The sequence below is a fragment of the Emys orbicularis genome, chromosome 9, assembly GCF_028017835.1.
Source record: "Emys orbicularis isolate rEmyOrb1 chromosome 9, rEmyOrb1.hap1, whole genome shotgun sequence".
Lineage (NCBI taxonomy): Eukaryota > Metazoa > Chordata > Testudines > Emydidae > Emys > Emys orbicularis.
The window spans coordinates 57,838,632-57,864,510 of NC_088691.1; the positions used below are offsets into that span (position 1 = coordinate 57,838,632).

The 25,879-nt window shown below is 42.8% G+C and overlaps 1 protein-coding gene and 2 non-coding genes across 6 annotated transcripts; all 3 read left to right on the top strand.

The window, feature by feature from the left end:
- Positions 1-162: 162 nt before the first annotated feature.
- On the top strand, positions 163-24,565 carry ATG16L1 (autophagy related 16 like 1). 4 transcript variants are annotated; one of them, XM_065411369.1, is made up of 19 exons: positions 163-277; positions 1,271-1,364; positions 5,327-5,432; positions 6,042-6,115; positions 6,321-6,572; positions 7,177-7,242; positions 9,268-9,354; positions 9,856-9,912; positions 10,106-10,153; positions 10,882-10,984; positions 11,967-12,072; positions 12,490-12,560; positions 15,087-15,158; positions 17,950-18,070; positions 18,941-19,046; positions 19,901-20,050; positions 20,464-20,511; positions 22,489-22,590; positions 22,991-24,565. In XM_065411369.1, exons 1-19 carry the CDS (start codon positions 163-165, stop codon positions 23,082-23,084), a joined length of 1,872 nt encoding a protein of 623 aa, XP_065267441.1. In that variant the 3' UTR covers positions 23,085-24,565. The 4 variants fall into 4 exon arrangements, with proteins under 4 accessions (XP_065267441.1, XP_065267442.1, XP_065267443.1 ...); XM_065411370.1 differs by lacking the exon at positions 10,106-10,153; XM_065411371.1 differs by lacking the exons at positions 9,856-9,912; positions 10,106-10,153.
- LOC135884200 (small Cajal body-specific RNA 6) lies at positions 11,295-11,569 on the top strand. The gene has a single exon (XR_010561693.1). It is a non-coding gene; the product is annotated as a small Cajal body-specific RNA 6 (non-coding RNA).
- On the top strand, positions 13,397-13,663 carry LOC135884199 (small Cajal body-specific RNA 6). Its single transcript, XR_010561692.1, has one exon. It is a non-coding gene; the product is annotated as a small Cajal body-specific RNA 6 (non-coding RNA).
- Positions 24,566-25,879: the final 1,314 nt, after the last annotated feature.

The window sequence follows — 25,879 nt, forward strand, 5'->3', positions numbered from 1 at the left end:
CTGCCTGTGCGCCCTTCTGGCCCCTCCAGAAACCACGAGGTCCTGAGCACTGGGAAGTCGCAAGACTCTGTGTGCGAGGGTGTTTGTGGCAGGAGTAACTTGCTTAGCCTGGTTCTGCTCAGCTCAGTAGAAAACCGGGACGCTGAGGCCAGTGCTGGTGAGATGACTTCTGGGCTCAGAGCTGCGAGTTTCCCCACGTGGAAACGTCACATTGCAGAGGAGCTGAGGCGCCGGGACCGGCTGCAGAGACAGGCCTTTGAAGAGATCATCCTCCAGTGTAAGTGTGTGTAACGAACCACAGTTTTGCTCTGCAACCTCAGTAGCATACTTCTAACCATAGCATTGTTGGTGCCCGCTGCATCCCACAGTTCCCAAAGTTGTTAATGTTATAAGCACCCGAAAATGGGGATATATTTGAAAATGTTGGGCAACCTTAACCATGATCGTTACTGTTGCACTGCATATAATGAAAGACGAAAGCACTGGTTTGTTGTTCATGCTTAAGTGTAGTATTTCACATTTAATATGAGAGACAAGCTGGTTTCAGTTCAGTCCGTCTGCACTGTGGATGGTCTGAGAAGTATCTTTTCATCTTTTAAAGTACTTCCTTTAAGGCATTGTTCAGGTATTTGTCAGAGTGAAGCCAGCACTAGTGTTTCCTATACTGACTTTTAGTTGGGGGTGTTAAGTCTCTAGTGTTGGTCTTATCCAATATAGTTGGCTTTTCACTTTGAGCTTGTTTTTTGGCCATCTCTTTTACCTACAGTTGCAACATGAGCAAATAGAAGCAAATGGCTGGTCCCCAAGTGTTGTGCTACCATGCTAACCCTAACTTGTTACTTTTTTTTTTCCTGTAGTGTAAAATAGTCTTCTAGGGTTGTATTACAAATATAAGAGGGTTGGTCGTGTTCTACAGGCTGCATTTTGGTTGCCTTTGCCTAGGATGAGTTCAAGGATGGATTCTTCAAACCCATATTCCCATGAGAAGTCCCACATATATCAATAGTAGTACATTTGAGTAAGGACTACTTCTGAATAAAACTTTGCAGAATTGGTCCCTACTGTCTGTTTCTGAGAGGTTATCTAAGCCTGAGTAGGAATAAAACCACTGTCTACCAAAGTCAAAACAGGGTGTGTGTATCACAGTGTGACATAGTGTCATATGATAAGTTGGTGTAGGATTAACTACAAGATCCTGAAATCTTATAAATGGGGAAAGCTGGTTTTGCTCCTCACTTGTTTTTTAAATTGTACTTTCTTGTCCTGTTAGATAACAAGCTGCTAGAGAAGACTGATCTCCATGCCGTGCTGGCTGATAAACTGCAAGCAGAAAAGTATGACTTGCAAAGCAGACATGAGATCAGGTACTTGGAATTCTTTTTCAATCAAGATGAACATTTCAATCAGTTGTCTCTCATACACTAAAACGTCATGCATATACATCCAGTCTCTATAGGTTACTACTATAACTTGGAACCAAATATTCCAATAGCTCCTGATAAACCTAGATTAGGTTGTAGACCACTTCATTACAAGGTCTTGCAATTGTTACCCAGTTTAAGTCCATTCTTGTGGAAAGCTATCTTACAAATAGATTTTCAGACAGATAATGGTTTATTTGGTCATTTGTAGCAGCCTCTGTATTTGATACGGCCTAAATTGGACTATTATGCTATTGGACCTATTTGCCCCATAACTTTCATACTACTTCTCACTGTTGGCTTACAATACTACTTCAGTCAGTGACTTTGTCCAATTTCATAAGCGCTGTAGGGAAAGACCAGGTCTGTACTTAAGGTAGAGGTTTTCAAACTTGGTGGCTTCATGGTCTCATGAGTCATGAAGACTTCCATAGGGAGAAAAATGAAGTGGTAGAGTGCATTCTGTTTTCTTCTCCCCTCATCCCTCCCCCCCTCCTCCTCCCCCCCCCCCCCCCCCCCAGTGCCAAAAAAAGCCAGATGGCCATTAGCTTCAGAAAGTGTTATTGCTGTAGGGAAAAAAACAGATACTGCAGGTGGTGATGGTGCTGATGGTTCTATTTGCATTTCAGTCTGTACTGATCCAATTTCCTAGCATAATGCGACATATAGTTCCATGCGTTGACAGCATGTGAACAGTAACAGATCAGGACTGATATTATTGCAATAAGGGCACAATAGTAGACTTCAATATTCATGACAGTTATAAAGTTGATGTATACAAATTGCTTCACCAGCCAATGAAGTGCAGCTACCTCTAGAGTGGAAAACATGTTGTGTAAAACCACTGTATGCTGTTGAGGATAGGAAATGAATAATACTATGTCCTACATAAACTGCAAGTGAAACATTAGGCAAGTAGAATGTAATTAGTTGAAATAGAATTTGACCGGCATACCACAGGCAAAACATTAAGTAACTAGAATGTAATTACTTGTTAGAAATTGACCAGCACACGGGCTGATAGCCTTATGAAAAATCTCAAAGGGTCTTTGGTGACCATAATATTTAAGGTTGTACAAGTATCTGCTGTGGCAAAAGCTATGTTTGTGGGGATTGTAACAGGCTGCCCTGCCATCTGAAATAGATTCGTAGTTGTGCCATCGATAGCCAACTTTCATTTGTGGGAGGCTATGCCCAACTGAATAATAGTGGGGGTAGGGGAAGAACTACAGTACATATAAACAAAGCCTTAAAAGTAAAATCCTAAGCCTTACTCTGGAAGTGCCCTCAGTATACTCTTGTATATGTTGATAGGGAGTGAATCCCACAGCCATGGGTCTCTGAGAGACTGTCTTTACCTGCCCTAAAGACTTGGGTGGGGAATGGCTGGTTCCACCTGGTAAGTCACAGGATAACAGACATTCCCTCAGGACTTTTTACACTACCTTTGGACATGCAGATGTCTGGAAATACATTGCTTCCTATTACCATATTGGGCCACTGGGTCCGTGCTACATGGGTAGGAAGAATAAGTTATCAACACCACTTCCTAAAAACCTAGACCTCCTGTTCTGTTGGTGACCTGGTTTGCGCCTACTTAGCTTGTGAGATCTGATGTAGGAACAACCCAAAGTGGTACGGTTTCAGGCAAAATAGAAATATTTGTTATCGTGTAAACTAAAGTGAGAGAGGGAAGTTCAAGATGACCACATACTAGAGTCCCTCTCGCATTCATTTCCCTTCAGAACACTAATCTGTCACTCTGACTCCTTTCTGATTTTATGGTCTTCAGAGCAGATTAGCTAGGTCGTCCCATCTCTTCTCCTCCTCTCTTTCTTCCCCCTGAGTGCCAAACATAGGATGATTACACAAACAGATACTGCACGTTTCCTTCTTCTACTGCTTAGGGTTACTAGTATGTCTATTTTTTTCTGATTTTCATTGTTTTAGAAAAACTGGTTTGTTTTTTTTAACTTCTAAAAAAGTTGTTGATTTGCTTGAATGATATCTTTTAAAAATTGACCTCCATGTTCCTGTGTGTGAGCTTCCAAAAAACGTAGGAGATTTTGGTTATAGTGATGGGTAGTGTATTGTTTATATTAGTTTCTACTGGCTCCAACCTGATCAGGACCCCGCTGTGCTGTACAAACAGAATAGGACAGTACCAGTTCCCAAGGAGCTTACAACTTCCATAGAGAAGATAGACAAAGTGTGGGAGAAGAAACAGAGGCACAGAGAGGGCAAATGACTTGCCCAAGATGTTACAACAGATCAGGGAATAGAGCTCAGGTCCCCTGATTCTCAGTCCATTGCCCTATCCCCTGGAACATACTGCCTTCTTGAGAACTCTAGACTCCATCAGCTCCCTCCACAAACCACTTTAAATGCACCCAAACTTGCAGTTTTTGCAGTCCTTGGGGTATGGTATAAAAAACCTCATCTTGCTTCTGTTTTAACCTAAAACCAGGAACTCTTAATATAATAACTGGATCTAAGTTCTATTTTGTAGGTGATAAGAGAGTGAACTCAGTCCCTGGAAAATCAAGGAACTGTGCTGGGAGGAGAGGGTGTTATGGAACTACTTTTCAGTCTATTTTTATAGACTAGCCTGTTAATGGGGGGGGGGGGGGGGGGGGAAGGGTCCATAAGTAGAGTGACAACTTGTAAATTAAAAATAATGCAATTAGTAACTGACAGCATTGGGTTTACGGCATGCTGTAAGACTTGTGTTCACCCTAGGTTAGGACTCAACTTGTGTAGCGTCTTATGCACTTCCCCAAATCCTCTGAAGAAAAATTAAATGTTTATAAAGTAACAATCGGAACAGGAGAGAAATTGAAAACCTACCATGTACAGGAAAGGGCTAAATTATTTTCATCTAAGATTTAGGAAGAGGCAAAAAGATGGAGGTAAGATATTCTAGATATAAGAAGCTTTAGAAGAAAAAACATTTTCACAGAGGTGAGAGTAGGTGGAGGAGACCAGGGTTAAATGAACTAAGGAAGTGGGGAGAGGAAGACAAAGTCCGTGAGGAATAGGTCCAAAGAGGAAGGTTTTGTTGTATAACCTCAAATGCATATGGGAGTCAGTGGAATTCTCGGAATATAAAGACTATGTCAGAAGGCAAGCAGCAGCAACTCTGCATGTCCTGTGGTGGGGAGATCAAATTTAGGGGGGTGCAAGACAAGATGAAGGCATTGGTGAAGGGGTAGTCAGGAAAATGGTGTCAGGAGGTTATGGTATATCTGAAGGCATACAGTTGAGAGAGGAAAAAGTAGAATTACGTGACAGGGATGGGTACAACAACATGACAGGAAAGGTGAATTCTAGGTCAGGAACGAACCCCTCCACCCCCAGCCCCATGAGAGACAAAGAAACAAAAAACTTTAAGAAATGAATGAAAAGTCTGACCTGAGGATTGTGGAATAGTACTGGAGAGTACTCCTCTTGTCCAAAAGAACAACTTCTGTCCTTAAGACCTGTAGTTGAAGGGAGTTAAGTCACATGTTTGCTCACTTGAGGAAAGCAGTGTGTGTCCCTACTTCTAGGATGCAAAGACCTCAAGTATTTTTTGTATACTTCTTGACAGGGAGTTTCAAGAGGGTTATTGAAGGATGCGTTTAAATGATGTTTTAAATGTCATGCCTGACTAGGTCTGGCTATTTTAATGGGTGAATAATGGGATGTATAGACAGACTATGAAGAATTTACAAATATGCAAGGGACTTCCTTTCATAATAAATTTCAATACAGGGAGGTTGCCTGGAGGGTTTTAACTCTACCTTAATGTCTGAATGTAGTTACACGAATTTGAAATTGCAGGAGATGCTGTTATGAGGCTAACTAGGCAGAGGCTCAGAAGCAATCAACTTCTAGCTTGTGAAATCTCTCCTCTAAAATTCCAGTCCAGGGCATGATGGCACAAGGAATGAAGCTCAATTGCAGGAAATGGCCCAGCTGAGGATTAAACATCAAGAGGAGCTGACAGAGCTGCATAAGAAGCGTGGCGAGGTTAGAAGGTCCTCTTTCATGTATTGTGTGGCCTACTTGTGGCCCTTTGTGAGCATGGTGTCTGTGCGGTAATTCTAAAGCTATTGGATTCTGATCCTGTTTCATTATCTTTGCTATTGTCAAATTTAAACTTCTGATAGGTTTGTTACCCCTTGACACTTCTCAGTTGCAGAATGTTCAACCTGTTCATGTGATTGACTTGTTATAGTTCAAAGGATTTGCTTTTTCTGCATAAATGAATCTTCTGGTTGCTACTTTATTTCAGTGCTTTTTGTGATATTTGAAAAAAGTGAAGATTTCTTCCTCATATTCACCCTCAATGTTTGATGTGGCTGTGTCCAAAGAAGCCTTTCTGTCTGACAGGGCTGAGATACTAAGGGATAGTAACAGTGATGACAACTACTCCTAAGTAGTAGACTTCCCAGTCTGATACTGTCTGCTAGTACTGTGTCCAGAACTGTTTGCTATCTTTGAAGAAGAGGAAGTTCTGAAAGATGCACACATTACTTATAAAGTTGGACTGACACATTCTGACTAGGAGCCAATGAATGGCTGGTGTACAGGTGGCATCCCTGCATTTTTTTTTGTAATTATTTTTTCTCTCCCTAGTTGGCCCAGTCAGTGATTGATTTGAATAACCAAATGCAGCAGAAAGACAGGGAGATGCAGATAAATGAAGCAAAGTGAGTAGGAGCAATTTCTTCTTTGTGATATAGGGCATGAGACCCAGATTTTTGGTCAGGTGTTTTTGTATTACAGTAGTGCCTAGGAGCCCAGTCATGGACCAGGACCCTGTTGTGCTAGGCACAGTACAAACACAGACCAAAAAGGTGGTCTCTGCCCCAAAGAGTGTTTTTCATTGTGTTACTTATGCTGTTGCTCTTCCAGGATTGCAGAATACATGCAAAAGATCTCTGAGCTGGAAACAGAGTGCCAGGAACTGCGCAGCAAGCTGCAAGAACTTGAGCGAGCCAATCAAACACTGAAGGATGAGTATGATGCTCTCCAGATCACCTTCACTGCCCTAGAAGAGAAACTGAGGAAAACTACTGAAGACAACCAAGAGCTGGTCACACGTTGGATGGCAGAGAAGGCTCAGGAAGCTAATCGGCTCAATGCAGAGAATGAGAAGGACTCGAGGTGAGATGTTGACCATATATTTGGTAAAATAAGTGTGGTTTGAGTACGCCAGCCCTCGAGGGACCATTGTCTTCTAGAGTCTTCGGTCTACTCTGAAAACCTAGACATTCAAGGCAGAAAAGATTCTGGAACTTCATGTTCATCCTGTGGGGCTAGCAAAGTAAAGTATATTCTCCGGGGCTTTGTCTAATTGTAAATAACTAAAGTAATGACTTTTCCACTATTTCCTCAGGAAACTATTCTAGTCTAACAGATCAAACAGCTGGAATCTGTCTTCTGATTTTACCATGGTTGTATCAGATATGGTTACTCCTAGTTTTACCCCCTTGGGCTAACCTAAACAATTTCTTCATTTTCTGTATCCTGTTAACTTAGTTGCTATTTGATCAAGCAATGCATTAACTTGAATCAGTTCCTCGTAACTTTTGGTTAACAGCCATGCATGCAGTCTTCAAAGTGTGCTCTTTCCAAATGCAGCTTACATACTTGCCTCCTTGGCATGTGATGCCTGTGTGTTAGCATCATATAATCTCACTAGATTTCTTTGTTGACATATCATTATAAGGTTGTGCTTATGTAAAGAACTTTGTTTTTTCCCCTCCAGGAGGCGACAAGCCAAGTTGCAGAAAGAGCTAGCAGAAGCTGCGAAGGAACCGCTGCCAGTTGAACAGTAAGTAACCCTGATTTCAGGCAGTAGAGGTGTGCCAAAACCTGAGGTCTGGGAAATAAATCTGTTCTGTTTCTCCTGTCCGGTGTGAAAGGTGTCTCTTCTCATCACCATGCATGAATGTATTCTTATTAGGGCTGTCAAGCGATTAAACAATAATAGAATACCATTTATTTGGATGTTTTCTACATTTTCAAATATATTGATTTCAATTACCAGAATACAAAGTGTACAGTGCTCACTTTATATTTTTTATTACAAATATTTGCACTGTAAAAATACAAAAGAAATAGTATTTTTCAATTCACCTAATACAAGTATTGCAATGCAACCTCTTTATCATGAAAGTTGAACTTACAAATGTAGAATTATGTACAAAAATTAACTGCATTCAAAAATAAAACAATGTAAAACTGTAGAGCCTACACGTCCACTCAGGCCTACTTCAGCCAATCACTCAGACAAACAAGTTTGATTACAATTTGCAGGAGATAATGCAGCCTGCTTCTTGTTTACAATGTCACCAGAAAGTGAGAACAGGTGTTCGGATGGCACTGTTGTAGCCAGCGTCCCAAGACATTTACGTGCCAGATGCGCTAAAGATTCATATGTCCCTTCATGCTTCAACCACCATTCCGGAGGGCATGCGTCCATGCCGATGATGGGTTCTGCTCGATAATGATCCAAAGCAGAGCGGACCGATGCATGTTCATTTTCATCATCTGAGTCAGATACCACCGGCAGAAGGTTGATTTTCTTTTTTGGTGTTTCAGGTTCTGTAGTTTCCGCATCTGAGTGTTGCTCTTTTAAAACTTCTCAAAACATGTGCCATGCTTCATCCCTCTCAGATTTTGGATAGCACTTCAGATTCTTAAACCTTGGGTCGAGTGCTGTAGCTATTTTTAGAAATCTCACATTGGTACCTTCTTTGCGTTTACAGCTTGCATGCCGCCTTCGGCACTCGTGCCATAGGTTGCCTACCTCTGCTCTAAAGTTTTACATTGTTTTGTTTTTGAGTGCAGTTATGTAACCAAAAAAACCCCTACATTTGTAAATTATACTTTCACGATAAAGAGATTGCAGTACAGTATTTGTATGAGGTGAATTGAAAAATACTATTTTTTATTTCATTTTTACAGTGCAAATATTTGTAATAAAAATAATATAAAGTGAGCACTGTACACTTTGTATTCTGTGCTGTAATAGAAATCAATATATTTGAAAATGTAGAAAAACATCAATATTAAATGTCAGTTGGTATTCTATTAACAGTGTGATTAATCACGATTAATTTTTTTAATTGCGATTAATTTTTTTGAGTTAATCGCGTGAGTTAACTGTGATTAATCGAAAGCCCTAATTTGTATAGAGAATTAGGGTAAATTGCATTTTTATCTTCAGTAATTGTGATAGAGGAGTGTTAAAACTTGAAAAGTCAGTTTAAAATCAGAAGTATGCAGTAAATTTCCTTATTTGTACGTTTATAGAATGAGGAACTCTGCTGTGACTAAGAATATTAACTCAAGTTTGAAAGTCCTAAGACAGGTTCATTCAGTGAATCTGAACTCGTATCTCAACAGAATACAATTTCTGTGATGCAGTGCCTTTGGCAGTTGGAATAGTTCTCTTGATCCGGGAGTGAGGACCACTGGAGACACTTATGTTTGGAAAAAGTTGGGACTACATGCAACAGTATAATAGGGTTTCATGTGAGAGCAGAGATTGTACAGATTGGAAAAATAGTATCAATTACTTCTGTGCTGGAATGGATTTATGCCTAGATTCTGCTTTGCTTGCTCACTTACTGCCTTAAGTATGAAGTGCTCATACCTCTGTAAGTTACCAGCTAGGTAATATGCAGATTAACTTTAAACCAATATGGAAACCGGAGAGGGTGTGTATGGTGGGAATATTCGTTCACTTTATTGCTGAATAGAGTCGCTGCCTTTGGGGTTTGGCAAAGGGAGTTGATTACAATGGGCCTTATTTGGCTGATTCAAAAGGAGGCATGTTCCCATACTTCTCCAGGGATGATGATATTGAAGTGCTTGTGGATGAAACTTCTGACCCAGCTGAAGAGACTTCCCCAGTGCGAGCTGTCAGCCGGACATCCAGGTATGTAGACTGATATTCCTGTACCTTTTTAAGGTGCCTTTTGAAATGTCAATATAACCTAAGAATGGGTAGCAGTTAATGAAAACTGTTGAAAAGCTACTTAACTCCCTTCCCACCTAGACTTAACACACACATTTCTTACTACAACACAGCCGCAAGGGTGGGTGGAGTTATATGAACAGCCCCCAACTGCGAGAATAGGGGTCAATGAGTGATTGACAAGTCTAAACAGAGTTTCAAATTGCATAAACCCAATGAAGAAAGTCCTTTCTCAAAGTTTTATAAGGTCCTTAACCTCACCCCCAGTTATATATTCCAAGCTGTTATTAATGGTGACCTGCATGTGCTGCTGCTCCTGCTCCCGTGGGGTCTTCCCTCCTGAGCTTGGGCTGAAATGGAAAGCATCTTTTCCCAGATACCTGGTGTTGTGAACTGTATTTATTGATCTTCATTTGAACAATCTGTTCATAAGGCTTAAACCTGTCCTCCCCTCCTCTTTAGTAAGCGACTGTCCCAGCCAGCTGGAGGCCTTCTGGACTCTATCACTAATATTTTTGGGTAGGTTAGAATACCTTCACCTTTTCTTGTTTTTATATATTGGTTTCAACGTACACCAGAATTTCAGTGATGTAAGGAATACAGATGTCATAATGTCAGCCTTTCTTCTAGTTTCTGCTTTTTTCTTTTTGTTCTCCTCAACTTCCTGTTTCTTCCATCTTGCCGTATGCTGACCTCTGACCTTTCCCTCCAGTCTGTCTGAGTCTTCCCTTTTGGGACATCACTCTTCTGATGCTGCCAGGTGAAAACATTATCCACTCTTAGTCCAGCATGTGAATATATGACACTGAAGTAATGTGGAACCCAGCTTCACTACCCTGATTAGGCTTCAGATGTTCATAACACTGGCTAGAAACTTTCCAGTTAGCGATTCAGGCAGTCTTTCTGAGTGGAGCAGTATGTGGATTTGGTTCTTTTTAATGACAGTGCTGTAGTCAGCACCTCATTAGTTGGGGTCTCTTCCCCAGTGACTGTGCTGTAGTCAGACCCTCTAAGTGGAGTCCTGCATTTGGTGGAAGGTCTTTCTGTAAGACAGTGTTGGAGTTTGGGCTTTCAAATGGGGTACTCCACTGGCTGGGATCTTCTCAGAGCACAGTAGTGCAGTCTGAACTAGACACAATGGTGGGGTTGCAGTCTGTCCCTCTAAACTCATTGTGATGTTTACATTGTTTGACTCCTTAGTACAAGAAAAGATGCCTGCTCAGACATTAGGCTGGCAGTGAATTTGATAGTGTGGGAGCAAACTAAGGTTAAGCTAGGTAAGAGAAGGTGCAGGCATGAACTGATGTAATGTAATCTGATAAAATGCAGTCCGGAAAGGAGGGGGGAAAGAATGAAGTAAGGATTTTGGCCCCATCTCTCATCCACCCCACAGTTATAGTCGGGCTCATCCAGGTCTGTGCCTGCCATTTTGAGAGGAACTGCGTCCACTCTTCTATTTAATGTATTTTTCTTTGTGTCCCATCGCAGAAGGCGCTCTCTGTCCTCATTTCCCGCTCCCCAGGAAAATGTAGATGTGCATCCAGGTTCCAGTAAAGAAGTGAGAGTGCCCACTACTGCAGTGTATGTCTTTGTAAGTATATCCAGGAACTAGAAGTTTCTTCAGACTCTTCTTGCCTAAGAAGAGGAGAATTTGATCTTTGAGTAGCAAATGCTGTCTGGGATAATATGGTTCTGCTTGTTTAAACTGCTCCAGGTAATGTTTTAAATCTAGAAGATGACTCATGAATTGGAAAGGCAGCTAGGTCCATTTAGTCCGTATTGATTTTACTCTCAGCCTAGATATCCACCTAAAACAAAAATTCACTCAGGTGCATGCATCCTTCACACTTTTAATGTTCCTTCTTTTGTGGTCATAGTTAAGTTAATGTATGTCTTGCTGAGGTCAATGATGACTAGTAAAAGGTCTGAGTGCACAAAAGAATCGCACTCCCATTACCCTTTCAGCTCCCAACAGTCTCTCTTTGTCCCATCGTGCTATAGCAGTGCTGTGATTGGGGGAGAGGCTGCTGACAATTTAGGATAAGTTCAGTGCCTGTTATCCACAGTGTAAGGAAGCATGGCCCTGAATGTCATCCAACAGAACCAATTAAGGAGTTTAGGGTGTGGGGTGTCTTGATTTGTGGTGTGTGTGATCTCAAGTTTTCAAGCTGAGACCTCTTGTGTATGTTATGGAATGGTGAGGCCATTTTTGAGTCTGAGTCTGTGCAAGGCAACTCTAAATTATTCATTTTATAGCTGGAAAATATTGGAGCAAACTCTTGTGAACCAGTCACTTGCTTTGAATGCTCATGTAATAGAGATGGCTGCTGCATGGCCAGAGATTTCCTATACTCATTTTAGTACCTTGGTAATCCACCTGAGTTTTTGTGGTATTCTGATTTGTTTAATATAGGCTTTGCTAATTTTATTTAGTATGGGCCTTCTACATATGAAAGATGATCACATTTGGGCTAGATCTACTCTTCAGCAAGCTCTGTATGGGGCTACAGACTGTTTGGTGCTGATGTCGTTTGGGGTGGCTGTGATTGTTTTTTTGCTCACCCTCCCCCAAGGATGCACATGATGGAGAAGTGAACGCAGTGCAATTCAGTCCTGCTTCCCGGTTACTAGCAACAGGAGGCATGGATCGGAGAGTTAAACTCTGGGAAGTCTTTGGAGGTAAGCTTCTGCTCCGAGTTATTGTGTGAAGTGACATAGGCCAAAAAGAATACTTTGTGTCTTGTACCAAATTTAGAATCCCATACAGTTGGCTCATGCAAAATGGATTTTCTCCTAAAGTTTTAACTCCGTTGCTGGTGTTTTTAAGTTGAGCATGCTGTTCTGCAGTTCCAGACAAACGCTATATAAGTGTGAAGCAGTTATGTTAGTTCAGCTGAAATACTACTCAGAACTGGGGAGTAAAGCCAGGCTCAAGCAAACTGATCAAAAGCCAGTGCCACTATGTAATTCGTTTTTGTTTTGCTGTGGTAATTGTCCCAGTGTGTTGGCCAAATGGAACTAACACAGAAGTTCAAATCTTTCCCCCAATTTGTATCCGCTCCAATCCATTGCTTAATTGTTTCTTTCTGCATACAGACAGGTGCGAGCTGAAAAGTTCTCTCTCTGGCAGTAACGCAGGGATTACAAGTATCGAATTTGACAGTGCTGTGAGTATTTGTGTAATACCCATAGTCTGTGTTTGGGGAGAAATTAATTGCAGTAGCTTGTGCTCAGCTACCAGTTTCACCCATATGCTTTGAAATACATCCCCAAAGAAACAAGTTAAAATACTTGTAGGAATACCTGACAAACATTTTAAAATACTGTACAAAACTTTTTTATACAGTAGGCTGAACTCTAGTTTCAAAGGCACACTTCAATGAATTAAGCTTAACCAAATTAAGGCCACTATATTATGAATAGGGGTATGTCTACACTTAAAACACTATAGCAGCACTGCTCCAGCGCTTCAGCATAGACAGACACAACAGCAACGGGAGGAGTTCTCCCATTGCTGTAGTTAATCCACCTCCCCGGGAGGCAGTAGCTAAGTCAATGGAAGAATTGTTCTGTCTACACCGTTGGATCATCATAGCTTTGTCTCGAGGTGTTGATTTTTCACACCCCTTAGAATCATAGCTATGTCAATGTAAGTTCCCAGTGTAGACCAGGCCTAGGAATATCCACATGGGTTTAATGCAGTTTAATTTATCCACTTCAAATTCACACCTGTAGGTAATTTGGATTAACTTTCCTGAGTGTCATTCCCCTCTCCCCCACATGCCCATAAGCTCTGATCTGCACTTCACTTTTCAGAAGATACACAAAATTCAGTTATCTGGGCTATTGGGAATTTTAAAATGAGCTAGGTCTTACCCAAACTATGAATTTCCACTGCTGCCTTATAAGCTCCTTGAAACTACTAGAGTTGTATGCATCTGTTCCTGTTGTATGCACTGAGAATTTTTTATAACTTGGTGGTGAGGATTAGATGTCTCACTGAGGTCTGTGATGAATAGTAAAAGGTCTGACTGCCTGAAGGATTGCACTTCCATTACCCTTTCAACTCCCAGCAATTTCTCACCCATCATACCCCAGCGCTGCTGTGACTGGGGGAGTGTTTGCTGACAAATGGTGATGTGTTCAGTTCATGTTCCCTAGAGCATCACAGGCACAATTCTGATCTGCATCCAACAGAACCAGTCAAAGGAGTAAGGGGTTTTGGAGGTGCATATCTGGGTACATGATCTCAAACTTTCTTGCTGAGACCTCTTTCACCATGTATGAACTGAGGCCAAGTTTGAAACCATCTTTACAGCTTAATTTCTATGCTTTCACATTACTGATACACCTCCAAAAACATCTTACGTTGGTCTTCACCAGTTCACTAGAGTCCTCAAACTGTGGGGCACCCCCCCCAGGGGGGTGCAGAGGAATGTCAAGGGGGGCGCAGCAGGCCAGGGAGGGAGTGCATGCCATGCAGCCTCGCTCTGCCCCCAGTTCTGCTGCGGCCCCAGTCCCAGATGCTAAAAGTCTGGTTACCCACAGTAAACGGTCTCCACCCCTGGAGGGTGGGAAGAGCAGCAGCAGCAGTTGCTGCTGCGGGAGTCTGGAGGAGCACTTGGGTGGCTACCGTGAGCGAGGTACCAGCAGCTTTCTCCTCCTGCCCTGAGCGCAGCTCCCCCTCCCTTGCCCCACTCACACACCCCTATCCCTGGAGTGTGGCTCCCCCTCCCCGTCATGCCCCACTAAACCCTCGCCCCAACTCCCGGGGGGTGGCGGTGTGGACTGGGCAAGGGGGGGGGGGGGGGGTTGTGATTGAGAAAGTTTGGGAACCACTGCACTAGAGGATTGGCTGGTGTTGCTAACCTGCCTGGAGAAACTTGTTCTGATGTAAGTGGCTTGATCGCACAGCAGATCTTGTCAGTTAAAACGGATGCATTCTGGGTTCCATGATATTTTTTCTGAATCAGTGAGTCACCTGAGACTGACAGGCACAAGCCTTGTCCTTGTGGGATTTTTCTTGAGAAATAACTTTGCCATACAGTGTCTTGAAATAGGATCTCTGTCTAGAGTGACAGGAAGGAGCCACCACCCTCAGGATACTATATATCCATTTGTCCATCTCCTGACCAGACCTTACTTAGTTTTTACTACCTCTGTTGAGAACCCTGTAGATGGGAGTGAAATTGACAAGAATCAGGCCAGTCTAACTCTGCAGTTTGGGTCAGCTAGACCTAGCAGCAGAGGCAGATGCTGGAGCTATTTGTGGGGAAGGAGAGCCAAAAAATAGAGGCTGGATAAAGGCAGACTAGTAGAAAATCCCACCACCCTTGCAGCAGCAAGGAGGTTATGAGTAGAAATGGGCTGGAAAGAATGTCCCTCCCTTCCAGCACTGTGGCCACTATTCCTTTCATAGCCAATTGTTTTGGGAATCTGTGGACATGGCTCATGAAAAAATTACATCTTTGTTAAAAATGTCTTCAAAATCTTCTTCCTCATCCAAACTTAATTGCTGCCTCCCTCCCCCAGTTGTTTTCGTAGCAGTATGGCAGTAAAGTGAACCCTGTGGATTGTTAGTTCTAATGATTATCCCATAGTATTGAGACTTTCTGGAAATACTTGCTGGGTGTAGTAGTTTACTTCTCTCAGTCACTGTGGGAAATTGCCTTAAATCCCTTCTGTTTCCACAGGGCTCTTATCTCTTAGCAGCTTCAAATGACTTCGCCAGCAGAATCTGGACTGTAGATGACTATCGATTACGGGTGAGTCTCCTGCAGAAGGCAAGCAATGTATAGGCTGTTTCTGCCCAGTATTCCCATTTATGTTCTTATGAAGGACACTGGAAAATTGTGGATTCCACTGTTTTAGGATCTTGCTAACGTTTTTTTTTTGCTCTCTTGCAAAACATTAATTGAATTTTTATCCCTTTTTAATTGAAAAGAGCCTTTACAACATAACCTGATGTGCAACCCTGGCCTCTGCACGTAGCCTCACAGAAACCTCTCCAGATAAATAGCGACCAAATATATGAACTTTCCTTCCTTCCTCTGCACATAGGCAGTATTAACTTTAGAACCATTTAAATGTTAAGAAACAGCAGTCTTAAGGACCCAAAGGCTGTAGCATGGTTCAGGGTTTTAGTTAAAACACAGTTCTGTTTCCTAGAATAGCTGCATTTTAACTGAGTAGGGGCCAGCCTGGGTCCCTGGCTCAATTGTTGGAGTAGACAAGCCCTGAAGCACTAGTCTCTAATCAGGATACTTAACAAAATACTAATATCTTGCTCATGTTCTTCCTCCACCTCTTTAGAGTGAACTCTTTGGCCCTTATCCAAGGAAGGACATGCCTGTGATCTACTTAGGCTGAAAAGAGGTCTCTTCTCTTAGCAGAGGAAACTTTCTAAGAGGCTTCACTTATTCCTGCTCCTGGACATGATCCTTGTTCTTGAATTTTTATTTTAGGAATATTTCACCAAGCATTCTTTGGCATGCTGACTCTAACCCAAGATATGTTTAGTTGCTCTTACAAGCTGTTGAGTTCACAATCTGGCATGAAGCATTTTGGAATGGTCAGGCCTGTTCCCTTTCTGCCACAGAAGCTCTACAGTCATTTCTGCACTGGTTAGCCTCCCACACTCTTCAGGCATTAGAAGTGAACTTGAATCTCTCTCTTTGCCCCATGTTGCATTATTTGATCTGTTGCGTGAGTGATTTTTTTAGCTCTGTAGATCTTCAGCATTTCACATATTGTTCTAAAGTACACCTACAATATAATTCACTTGATTGCTTTTAATATGAAGATATTTATCTCCAGAATGTTAGATCTTGTATGGGAAACCTTCGAGAATGTGTCAAAATCTTCTGCAGGTTTAGATTGGCCCCAAAATCCTACCATCAGTTAAAAACAAAGGTGTATGACAGTTTAATAGATCATCATTAAGGAGATGATTCTGTCATGAAGGTCATGGATTTCGTGACTTTCTGGGAACTCCGTGACTACTTCTGCGCCAGGCCTGGAGCAGCTGTCAGTCCCAGGGCTGCTGGCCAGTGACCGGCACAGTGGCTGGGCTTGGGTCAGCCCCTGTGGGGCTGGAGCGGCAGGGGTTGGAGCAGCTGCAAGCCCTGACAGCACTCTGTTTGTTGTGTTCCTCCCCCTCCTCTCCCCCCCCCCCCCCCCCGAGTATTTGTAGTAAAAGTCAGGTACAGGTTGTTGGCTTCTGTGAATTTTAGTTTATTACCCATGACTTGTCCCTGACTTTTACTAAAAATACCAGTGACAGAATCTTAACCTTAATCATCATTAACTTTGTGTGAAAAGTCCCCATGCAAAATTCCCCTCAGTCTTCAGAAGACCTTTCTGCAATTTTCCAGTGTGCCTAATGACTTCTGGCTTTGGGCATCACTGCTCACTGAGCTAATACAGTACATTGAATTCCTTGTCTGAATGGGTTTGGTGCATGGATTTATCATTCCTTGTATGTGCATTGAGGGAAGTTGAGTTGATTTAATATTAAATTCTGCATCAAGCTACCTATTTATAAACAATTATTCACTTGTTAATGGCAGTGCAGGAAGGGTGGTAATGGAATATTCTCCAAGGTTATAAAGATCCTCTCTATCCATTAAATTGTGGTATCCAGAGATTAACTGTCACGTTGCAACCATTGAGACATTCCATGACCTTTGGGTTTTAGTGCTGTGCAATAATTTTTCAGTTCATCAGACTCTGCTCCTGTTTCATTTCTATTTTTAAGTCTTCTAGTGGTTCTATAGTCCATGTAGCAGTGTGCAAGTTAGAAGTTCAGTGACTAACAGTAGAAGGTTTGATTTTTGGCAAGGATTGCTCTCTGATCACTTTCCCTGTTCCCGGCAGCCTATTCCCTCATGCTACATTAGTTCTGTGATTGGCAAATAAGTATCTAATAATTTGTGATAATTGTATTTCATGTTCCAACGGGGCCCTGACTGTAGTTGGCATCAGACAGAAACAGTCATGGGAATCTGCTGATGGGAGCAACTCTGGAATCTCTGGAGATCTCAGGCTTTCAAGCTGAGACTTCAGAGTTAACACTGGATCCCTTTTTGCTGTACTTGACACCATCATTCCAACTCTTACTATGCTTTAGTCTATACCCTGGTCTCTCCTTTAAGACTTTTGTAGTCACCATCTTTCCAGCTGAGGTTACTAGGGGTGGTAGAAAAGAGTCATAGATTTCAAAAGAACTACTCCTTAACTAGCCAAAGGAGTTGCAAATGAGGGAGAGAGTATCTCCTACCCAGAGGCTGAGTATGCTGCCTCTGCAGTACTCTCGGCACTTGCTGACTCACGGAGAAGCAGACTGGGAATCAAAGCTACATTCTGTTTAACCAGAATGGAAAGGTGGGCTCTTTTTTGTGATCTATGCCTCTAGTCACACATTAGACTAAGGTGGGAGGCTTTGAATCAAAGACTTTGTCCCCATTAAGCTGCTGAATGGCAAGATCAGAGCCATGAGGACAGGAAGCAATTGTAGCTGAAACTGTCATTTACACTATGTAAATCTTCTCTCCCCAGCACACACTGACAGGCCACAGTGGGAAGGTTCTGTCAGCCAAGTTCTTGCTGGATAATGCACGCATCGTGTCAGGGAGTCATGACCGGACCCTCAAGCTCTGGGACCTGCGCAGCAAAGTTTGTAAGGAAACCATTTCCACCCCAGCACCAACGCCCTTTTGTCTTTTGCACACCTCTTATTCTCTTTCGTGGTTGTCCAAAAAGCAGAAAATTGCAGCCATACTGCTTTTTGATGATCTGATCTTCGGTATTGCAAGCTAAGCAGAGTCTGGCCTGGCTGTTACCTGGATGGGAAACCTAAGAGAAGACCATATGCTACAGTGAAAAGCATTGCTGATTGAGTGGGCAACTGCACTCTATAGACCCTCTTGTCTATCAAACTGTAGAGTGGGTTTCTTATTCTTCTGTAGAAACTTGGAGGCAGGTCAGACCTTACAACCCTGGGCTGGTCTTAAGCCCCTTCTTGAAAACCCTACCCACAGTTTCCTGCCTCCAAGTGAAGCAAATGGCAGGATTCAGTTTTTCATAGCAGAAACATTTGTCTTAAAATATGTTCCTGGTTTCTGTAGTACAATTTAGCACAGGGACAGCCTTTCTCCCCCAGTGTCCTACACCCTTGTTTATGTGTAAAGAAGAGCATGTCATGTTCATCTGTGACTTGTTTGACTAATTATGAAGTGGTGGTAAAACAACTGTCTTTGTACAGTTGTAGGGATGTTGGGCATGGTGGTCAAGTGGTTCAGAGGAATAATGTGCAGTTGGGGATTTTGGATCCTCAGTAATCAGTTTCTTCTAAGACAAGGCTCACCTGTCCCCACCCCCCGTGACTCCAAACTCCTCCCAGGGCAGTAGTTTCAATGCAGCTACAGAATTTTGATGTTTGCTGTTCAGTGACTTTTAAATACTGCTATCAACTTGTACAGCACAATGGGAAGGGGACTGTGTTGTTAGTGACTTATCCCGCCTCCCCCTTTTTTCTTTTCTTTTCAAGGTATAAAAACAGTATTTGCAGGATCAAGCTGCAATGATATAGTGTGCACAGAGCAGTGTGTGATGAGTGGACATTTTGACAAGAAGATTCGCTTCTGGGACATCAGGTAAAACTATCCTCTGACACGGGTTAGATTCTCTAGCAACTATTTAATGCTAAAGAACATAAGATGAATCTGTGAATTGTGACCCTCCCATTCTTTGAGTTCTCCATTGCTTGGAGTATTTATTACAGGAATATGAGGAAGTCACCAAGGATAATAACCTTTTTGCACATGATAGAACTGCTGTTTTGGTCTCTGAGCTATTAGTAGCATGTTGTGTTATATATTGACAGCAGATTAGCCCCTGAGTAAGGAAATATCTTGCATTGTTCTCTCTCTCTCTCTCTCTCTCTCTCTCTCTCTCTCTCTGGCTAGTTTTAAGTATCTCTAGCTGGTTCTGAAGGAAGTTCTGAACAGTCCTTGGTTAGGGACAAAATATCCACAATGTGACACTTTAGTTAGGAAATAAGAAAAATGTGGAAGTGGATAATGAACAAATAGTGGATACCTAGTCTCCTATCCCCATGCACTGGGGCAAGTCTAGGGATACAGATTTTGATGCTCATGTGACAGGATCTACTCCTAAGGGAATTCTGTGCTTAAAAAATAAAAAATCTGCATATTTTATTTGTCAATAAATAAATGTGAAGGCACCAGCATGGCAGTGGAGAGCACAGGCTGCACGGAGGTGAGAGATCACCCTGCTCTGGGCACCCGAAATGATGCGCCTGTGCTGCTGGGGAGGAGCACTTGACCCCCTTGCGGTTTCCTTTTGCTTCCCCGTCAGAGTCATTTTTCTGCGGGGAAGCAAAGAAATCTGCGGGGGACGGGAATTCTGGTCGCACATAGTGGCACAGTATTCCTCCAGGAGTAAGGATCCTTGATACTCAGTTACCCATGCTGTTTTCTGTCTTCAGGACTGAGAGCATAGTGCAGGAGCTGGAACTGTTTGGGAGGATCACTGCTTTAGACCTGAACCCAGAGAGAACAGAGCTCTTGACCTGTTCCCGAGATGATCTGCTGAAGATCATTGATTTGCGAGTCAATGCTGTCAAACAGACTTTCAGGTGAGTGTGATCCCAGTAAGGTATGTGGCAGGTGACTGGATTCTGTGGCATAATTGTAACTTTGGTGTTACCCTTGTCTTTTGTGAATGAAACCTTCCTATTAGTCCCTCAGTGGGGAGGTGAAAGCCTTTGGAGCCATGTCTCTGATGATGTAGTTTGCACATTATCCATGGTTTGACAACAAAGATCTATTTTGTCAAGATTTTGCCTCCACCTCTTTGAAGGAGACAGCTTGTCCCCCTCACTGGGGAGAAAAATCCTACAAATTAGGTTGGAAAGAGAGAATGTTAAACAGAATGTAGAACTTATCCCAGTCAATGCAATAATCTTCATTTAATCCTTGAGGAGGAACTGGCTTTCCCGAGATTCATATTAGAGGAACGTAACAACTACCTGATTCCAACTTGTTTCAGTGCCCAGGGATTCAAATGCGGATCTGACTGGACCAGAGTCGTGTTCAGGTAAGAGGCCAAACTGAGGAGACTGGAGTTTGGGATGGGGGAGCGGGGGGGCAGCTATTTGGTTTACTGCAAATTCTGCAGTGACATTTGAGGGAAAAGGTCCAAACCACCATATGGTGTCAAGCTAATTACCAGTCGGCAGCATGCATTGATTGCTTCTTGATCATTTGTGCTACAACTCTAAGCTCCACATTTTGCAAGCAGTAGGGTAGCCATTAACACTAATCCTAAGACAAAAGGGGACACTTAGCACTGGGCAGTCAGCAAAACTGTTTTCAGACTTGGGTATCTACAATTAGACACCAAAAGAGCTCCCCATTTGTAAAAATCAGGAAAAAGGGAACAGGCAGTGTTCCATATAGTTTGCACACACCCTATATTAAAACAAAGTTAATGTTGGAAAGTCAAGTCTTGAAAAGCAAGAAAATGTCAGAATTAAGATTGTCCATGGAGCCTTTATTTGGCCCCCAGTGCATATTTGTTATGATACCTTATTACAGCCTCCTTCCTCCTTGGGCTTGTCATCCAATCTATCTCCTCCTCTTCCTCCCCACCCCCTCCTAGGGTCTCCTGGCTGAGCCAGTTCTTCGTTCTCCCTTCTGCTTTTGAGTCAGGCTACTTCCACCTCCACACTGCCTGGACACCACCAGCAAGGGCATTGAGAGCAAAAGAAGGATAGTCACCTGGCTGTCAGTTCTGGTGCCCAATGTCATAGCAGCTGGGAATAGCAATTGCAGGGAATTCCTGCTCAGCCCCTGTGACCCTGGGCTGGAACATTCCACTATAGATGGAATCTTCAGAGAATTTAGCTGGCAAGTTCTAACAAGTATCTACTGAGCATCTGTCAACTGCAGTTTTTCAGAGGCTTTAATTTGTCCAGATCTGGGTAGCTTTTCATGGGAACAAGAAAAGGCACATTGCTGAAACCAGGGTGACAACCCTTCCCCTAGACTATATGTCCTTATTCCAAAGCGTGCTGGTGATAGAGCTTCTCAATGAAATGTAAGAATTGTTTTAATATGGAAACATTTAAATATCCTTCTCAAACGATTGAACCATTTTTGCCAAAATTCAGGTAAAAATAGTCAGTCTGGGACAGACACCTGACAAGGAAAACTTCAGCCCAAATGGTTAATGTTTGGTAAAGTTATAAGTAAATGAAAACCGGGACTTTTAACAGGAATTGTTGGGGAACCTTAAGTATAGAAGGTGCTACCAGTTCTGCTGATTTTAAAAAACCACGTTTAGGATTTTTAAATATGACTGACAGGGATTAAATATAAAACTAAAATAGAAAGGTTAAGATCTAAACAATGGAACAGGTAAGGGTTTTAAGGGTTAAATACTTAAAAAGCTAGGGCTAAATTTAGTGTGTATAGACATGGCTTATCCTAGCCATTTTGCTTAGGTTTAGGCTTCAACCTTCCCCATCGCCTCCTTTTTTTCCCCTTGTAGATCACAAGCTTTTTGGGGCAGGAACTGTTTTATGTGTTTAAGGTGCCTACCACAAAGGAGCCCTATTTCTCTGCAGGGCCTTTGGCTGCTATTATGATGGACTTTTTTAGGTGCCTAATGTTAGGAATCGAATAGAATAATATACCTAGCTTATATAGCACATTTTATTCATTGATCTCAAAGTGCTTTACAAAGGAGGTAAGCATCGTTATCCCCATCTGAGGCACAGAAGTGAAGTGACTTGCCAAGGTCACCCTTTTGGCCTAAGTAGATTTAACAAGAACCAACGTCTATCTTTTAAATGCCAGCCACCTGACTGTTACATCATCACGTGATATGGAAACTTCTTGATCTTGCTAATCAGTGTTAATAAGAGCTGGTGAAACTTTAATATTTGCTAGTGCAGACCACTAATGTTAGTTTGCTTGTTTTGGAAACATTAAAGATTAGCGTGGGTACAAAAGCTGCTAACTTCAAAATAAATTATTTTTTCTATTCTGCATCTAATATGTGTTTCAATAGCCCTGACGGTAGCTACGTGGCAGGTGGTTCAGCTGATGGGGTCCTGTACATCTGGAATGTGCTCACTGGGAAAGTGGAGAGAACTCTTGCAAAGCATCACAGGTGAGCTAGGAAGCTCGCGGACTAAACTGGTGCAGGGTCTGAGCTGTGGCTCACATAGGACCTGTGGTGAGGAGAGGTGGGATTGCAAATGCGGAGTTCCATTCCCATACCAGTGTGCATGGGTTATTTATATGCAGCTTCTCTGGATTCATAGCAGTAACCGGTAAAGTGGGAATTAAGGCTATGAAATTTGTGCTTTGTTGTCGGATTGCTTGTTCACAATCAGGGCATTAAGTATAATATACTCCAAATATCCCTGGGAGGCTGTTACAAATGCAGGTATCATAAATAAGATCTGAGAATGAATAAGCTTTGGAAATTATGGAGTTTAATTCCTCCTGTCCTAAATGCTGCTGTGAAATTAGAATCTCTTCTAAATTGACACCTGGCTTCCTTTCAGCTCCTCTATCAATGCAGTGGCATGGTCACCAGCCGGTGCCCATGTGGTCAGTGTGGACAAAGGAAACAAGGCTGTCCTGTGGTCTGAATTTTGATTGGAAGGAGATGAAAGACAGTTTCAAATGTCTCTCACTGGGAGGATGCCGGTCCAGGGCTGGACAGAATGGAGGCCCAAGGCTAGATTCATCCTTCATGCATTTGGGCTTCATCCAATGGGCTTCGCTTCTCAGAGGAGAGCTCTAATGAGGCAATCAAGGACGAGGAGCTGGAGGCGCAGAGCCCTTTACTGCCTATAAGCGTGTTGCTGGCCCTCAGGCTCAGCAAAGGGTCAGCTGATTTGGATGGCGAATACTACTAGTCATGCCTTGACATGCAGTTTCTATGCACTGGATGGAGCCGAAGGTACTAGCCAGATTCCCTCACCGGACAGCTGTGCCAAATACCCTATTATACAAATGTATGTACAGCACTTCTGACTTGGACGTGTTGGAAAGACGTTTACCATGTATTCTGACCTAATGCATGTCCTGTTTCCTGTGTTCTGTTCCCATGGAGTAGCTTAGGCATGGGCTATGGGCATTCTGAAACATGGACAAAGTGGGTCCTAGTCAGTCTATAAAGTGATGGAACAGCTGTAAACTAATTTAAATGTTTCTGTTGCTCTGGCAGTTCTGCCCCCTGTGGTGTTGGCTGAGTTTGGGGCTTCTCCAATTCTGACATGGTCTCTCTGGCAGTTTGTAATCTGAGAACTCCCTGCATCATTTTGATCTGTATTTCAGGGAACTGTCCATTCTTCAGGGATGATGCATCTTTGTTAAAACTCCCTCCAATAGCTCCTGTAGCAGAAGTACCAAAAAGTGGGGAAAGGAGAATTTTAATTCGAACCAATATATTTCCTTTTTGTTGGCGCGAGGGGAAGGGGAGGGGAGAGGGGAGGTGTAACATCTGCAGTGGGAGTGGTGGTGCTGCTGTGATGAGGAATATATCCATACCAAGACTTCCAGTACCAGAAAATAAATGTATAGTCTCTTCTGCTGTCCATCCGTCCTTCTCTATTGGAGGCTGTTGGTGGAGCACGGGGGAGCAATGGGATTCAATCCTGAATGTAATGCTCTAATGCTGGCAATCCCTGGCCACTTGCCCCCTTTCTGAGCACATGTGCAATATTCTCCTTTGTGCTTGAGCCCTTCCTGTGCCATCGAACAGGGTTTACACCCTGTATCCTCAGGCAACTAAATATGTGAGGTGGTTGGAGGAGAACTAACTGTGATATTTTGTAACTTTTATCCAGCCAAACTTTTCCACCTCAGATGGGCCTCAAGATAAGCCACCAGCGGTTCTGTCGCCTTTTTATTTGCACTTTATTTTGCTTCCTTCCTGAGCTTGTTTTCTAAGGAAGTGTTTTGATGGATTAGGAAAGAGGGTTGTTCCTAGGATAGAGGTCTTTCTCTAACCCAGCCTTTCTTTCAGACAACTTCTGCAGAGGGGAGTTGAGAGTATACAGGGCAAAACTTTTATTTATTCAGCTGCCCACCAGAACTTGATTGTAAATAAACCTGTGTTCTGCTTTTAAAACCCACAACGTTTCTCCTCATTTGTTTGTGTTTCTTCTTGTCCTGAAAGAAAGGGAAACCAATATCAAGTTTCTTCTCTCCCCTCTTTGCCATTTCAATGGACTAATGTTAGGTTTGGGTCTGGTGGTGGTGGGGTACTTGACAGCATAGTTACCGACTCGCAGGTGCTCTGGGGCTCAAGCACTCATGAGGGAAAAAAATAGGGGGTGTTCAGCAACCACCAGTCACAGTTGTTGTGCAGGACCTCAGGAGGGGGGCTGGAGGGGATGGGTGGGAAGAGGTGGAGCGAGGGGGGGGGGGCCTCGGGGAAGGGGTTGGGACCTTGGGGTGGAGTGGGGGTGGAGCACCCACCAGGAAAAAAGTCAGTGCCTGTGTTTGACAGATATGTCCAGTGGGTATCCATTGTCCTAGAGCCAAATTTACCTTGTCTCGTATCAAGAATGTGGTCATGAAACTGAAGTTAAAGGAGCCAGTGTCACATTGTTTAAAGCTTCTAGCATTGGGGACTCTGGCCCACGTTTTGAGACTTGAAAGGTTGATGTATACTTGGATGTGTGGGATGAATTATTGAATTCAAGAACTCCCCATCAATTACTAGTTTCTCAGTCACTTTCTGCCGTGAAATATCTGTTCCTCCCTTATTGCTTGGACTGTTACGTTGCCTCTCAGTCTCCCAACACAATCTTAAAAATGTGGTATAAAGACTGTCTATACACCGAACACTAAAGTAACTCCCTGTGCCAACACTGGAGTAATGGAGCAAAGCCTTCACCTCCTTTGGTTATATTGGACAAACTATTTGTACAGTTAAGAAGCTTCCTTGGCCAATCACCTCCTGTTTTGGTGTGGCAGAAACTCAGCTGATGGTCCTGACTCCCAAAGGCAGAGCAAAGATGACAAAAACAAAAACAAAAAAAGATGAGTTGCAGTTCTACTGACAATTAAGTTAAAAGCCCCTTTGGATTTTAGAGGCACATTTTTCTTTCAGTCTGTTGTCTGCTCCCTGAAGCTTCCTGCAGTAAAGTGTGCATCTCCAGGTCCTTCTAAGATGGCACCTGCCCAGTGCCCTGCTGACCTCAGGGGTATTGCAGATAAAGCAGATCGCTAAGTGATGAGTCAGTGGGATGAAAGATTACCAGGGGATTAACTCTACCCTTTAAGAATTGCAGGCTGTGGTGGGGAGGATCAGGAAGGGTTTAAGAGGTTATAATTTAAATTGGCATATTTGTATTTTTATACAACATAAACAGTAATCTGGGTTTGAGGTTCTAATGCCAGAAAATATTTTGCTTGTTGAATACTACTAAGCAAATTAA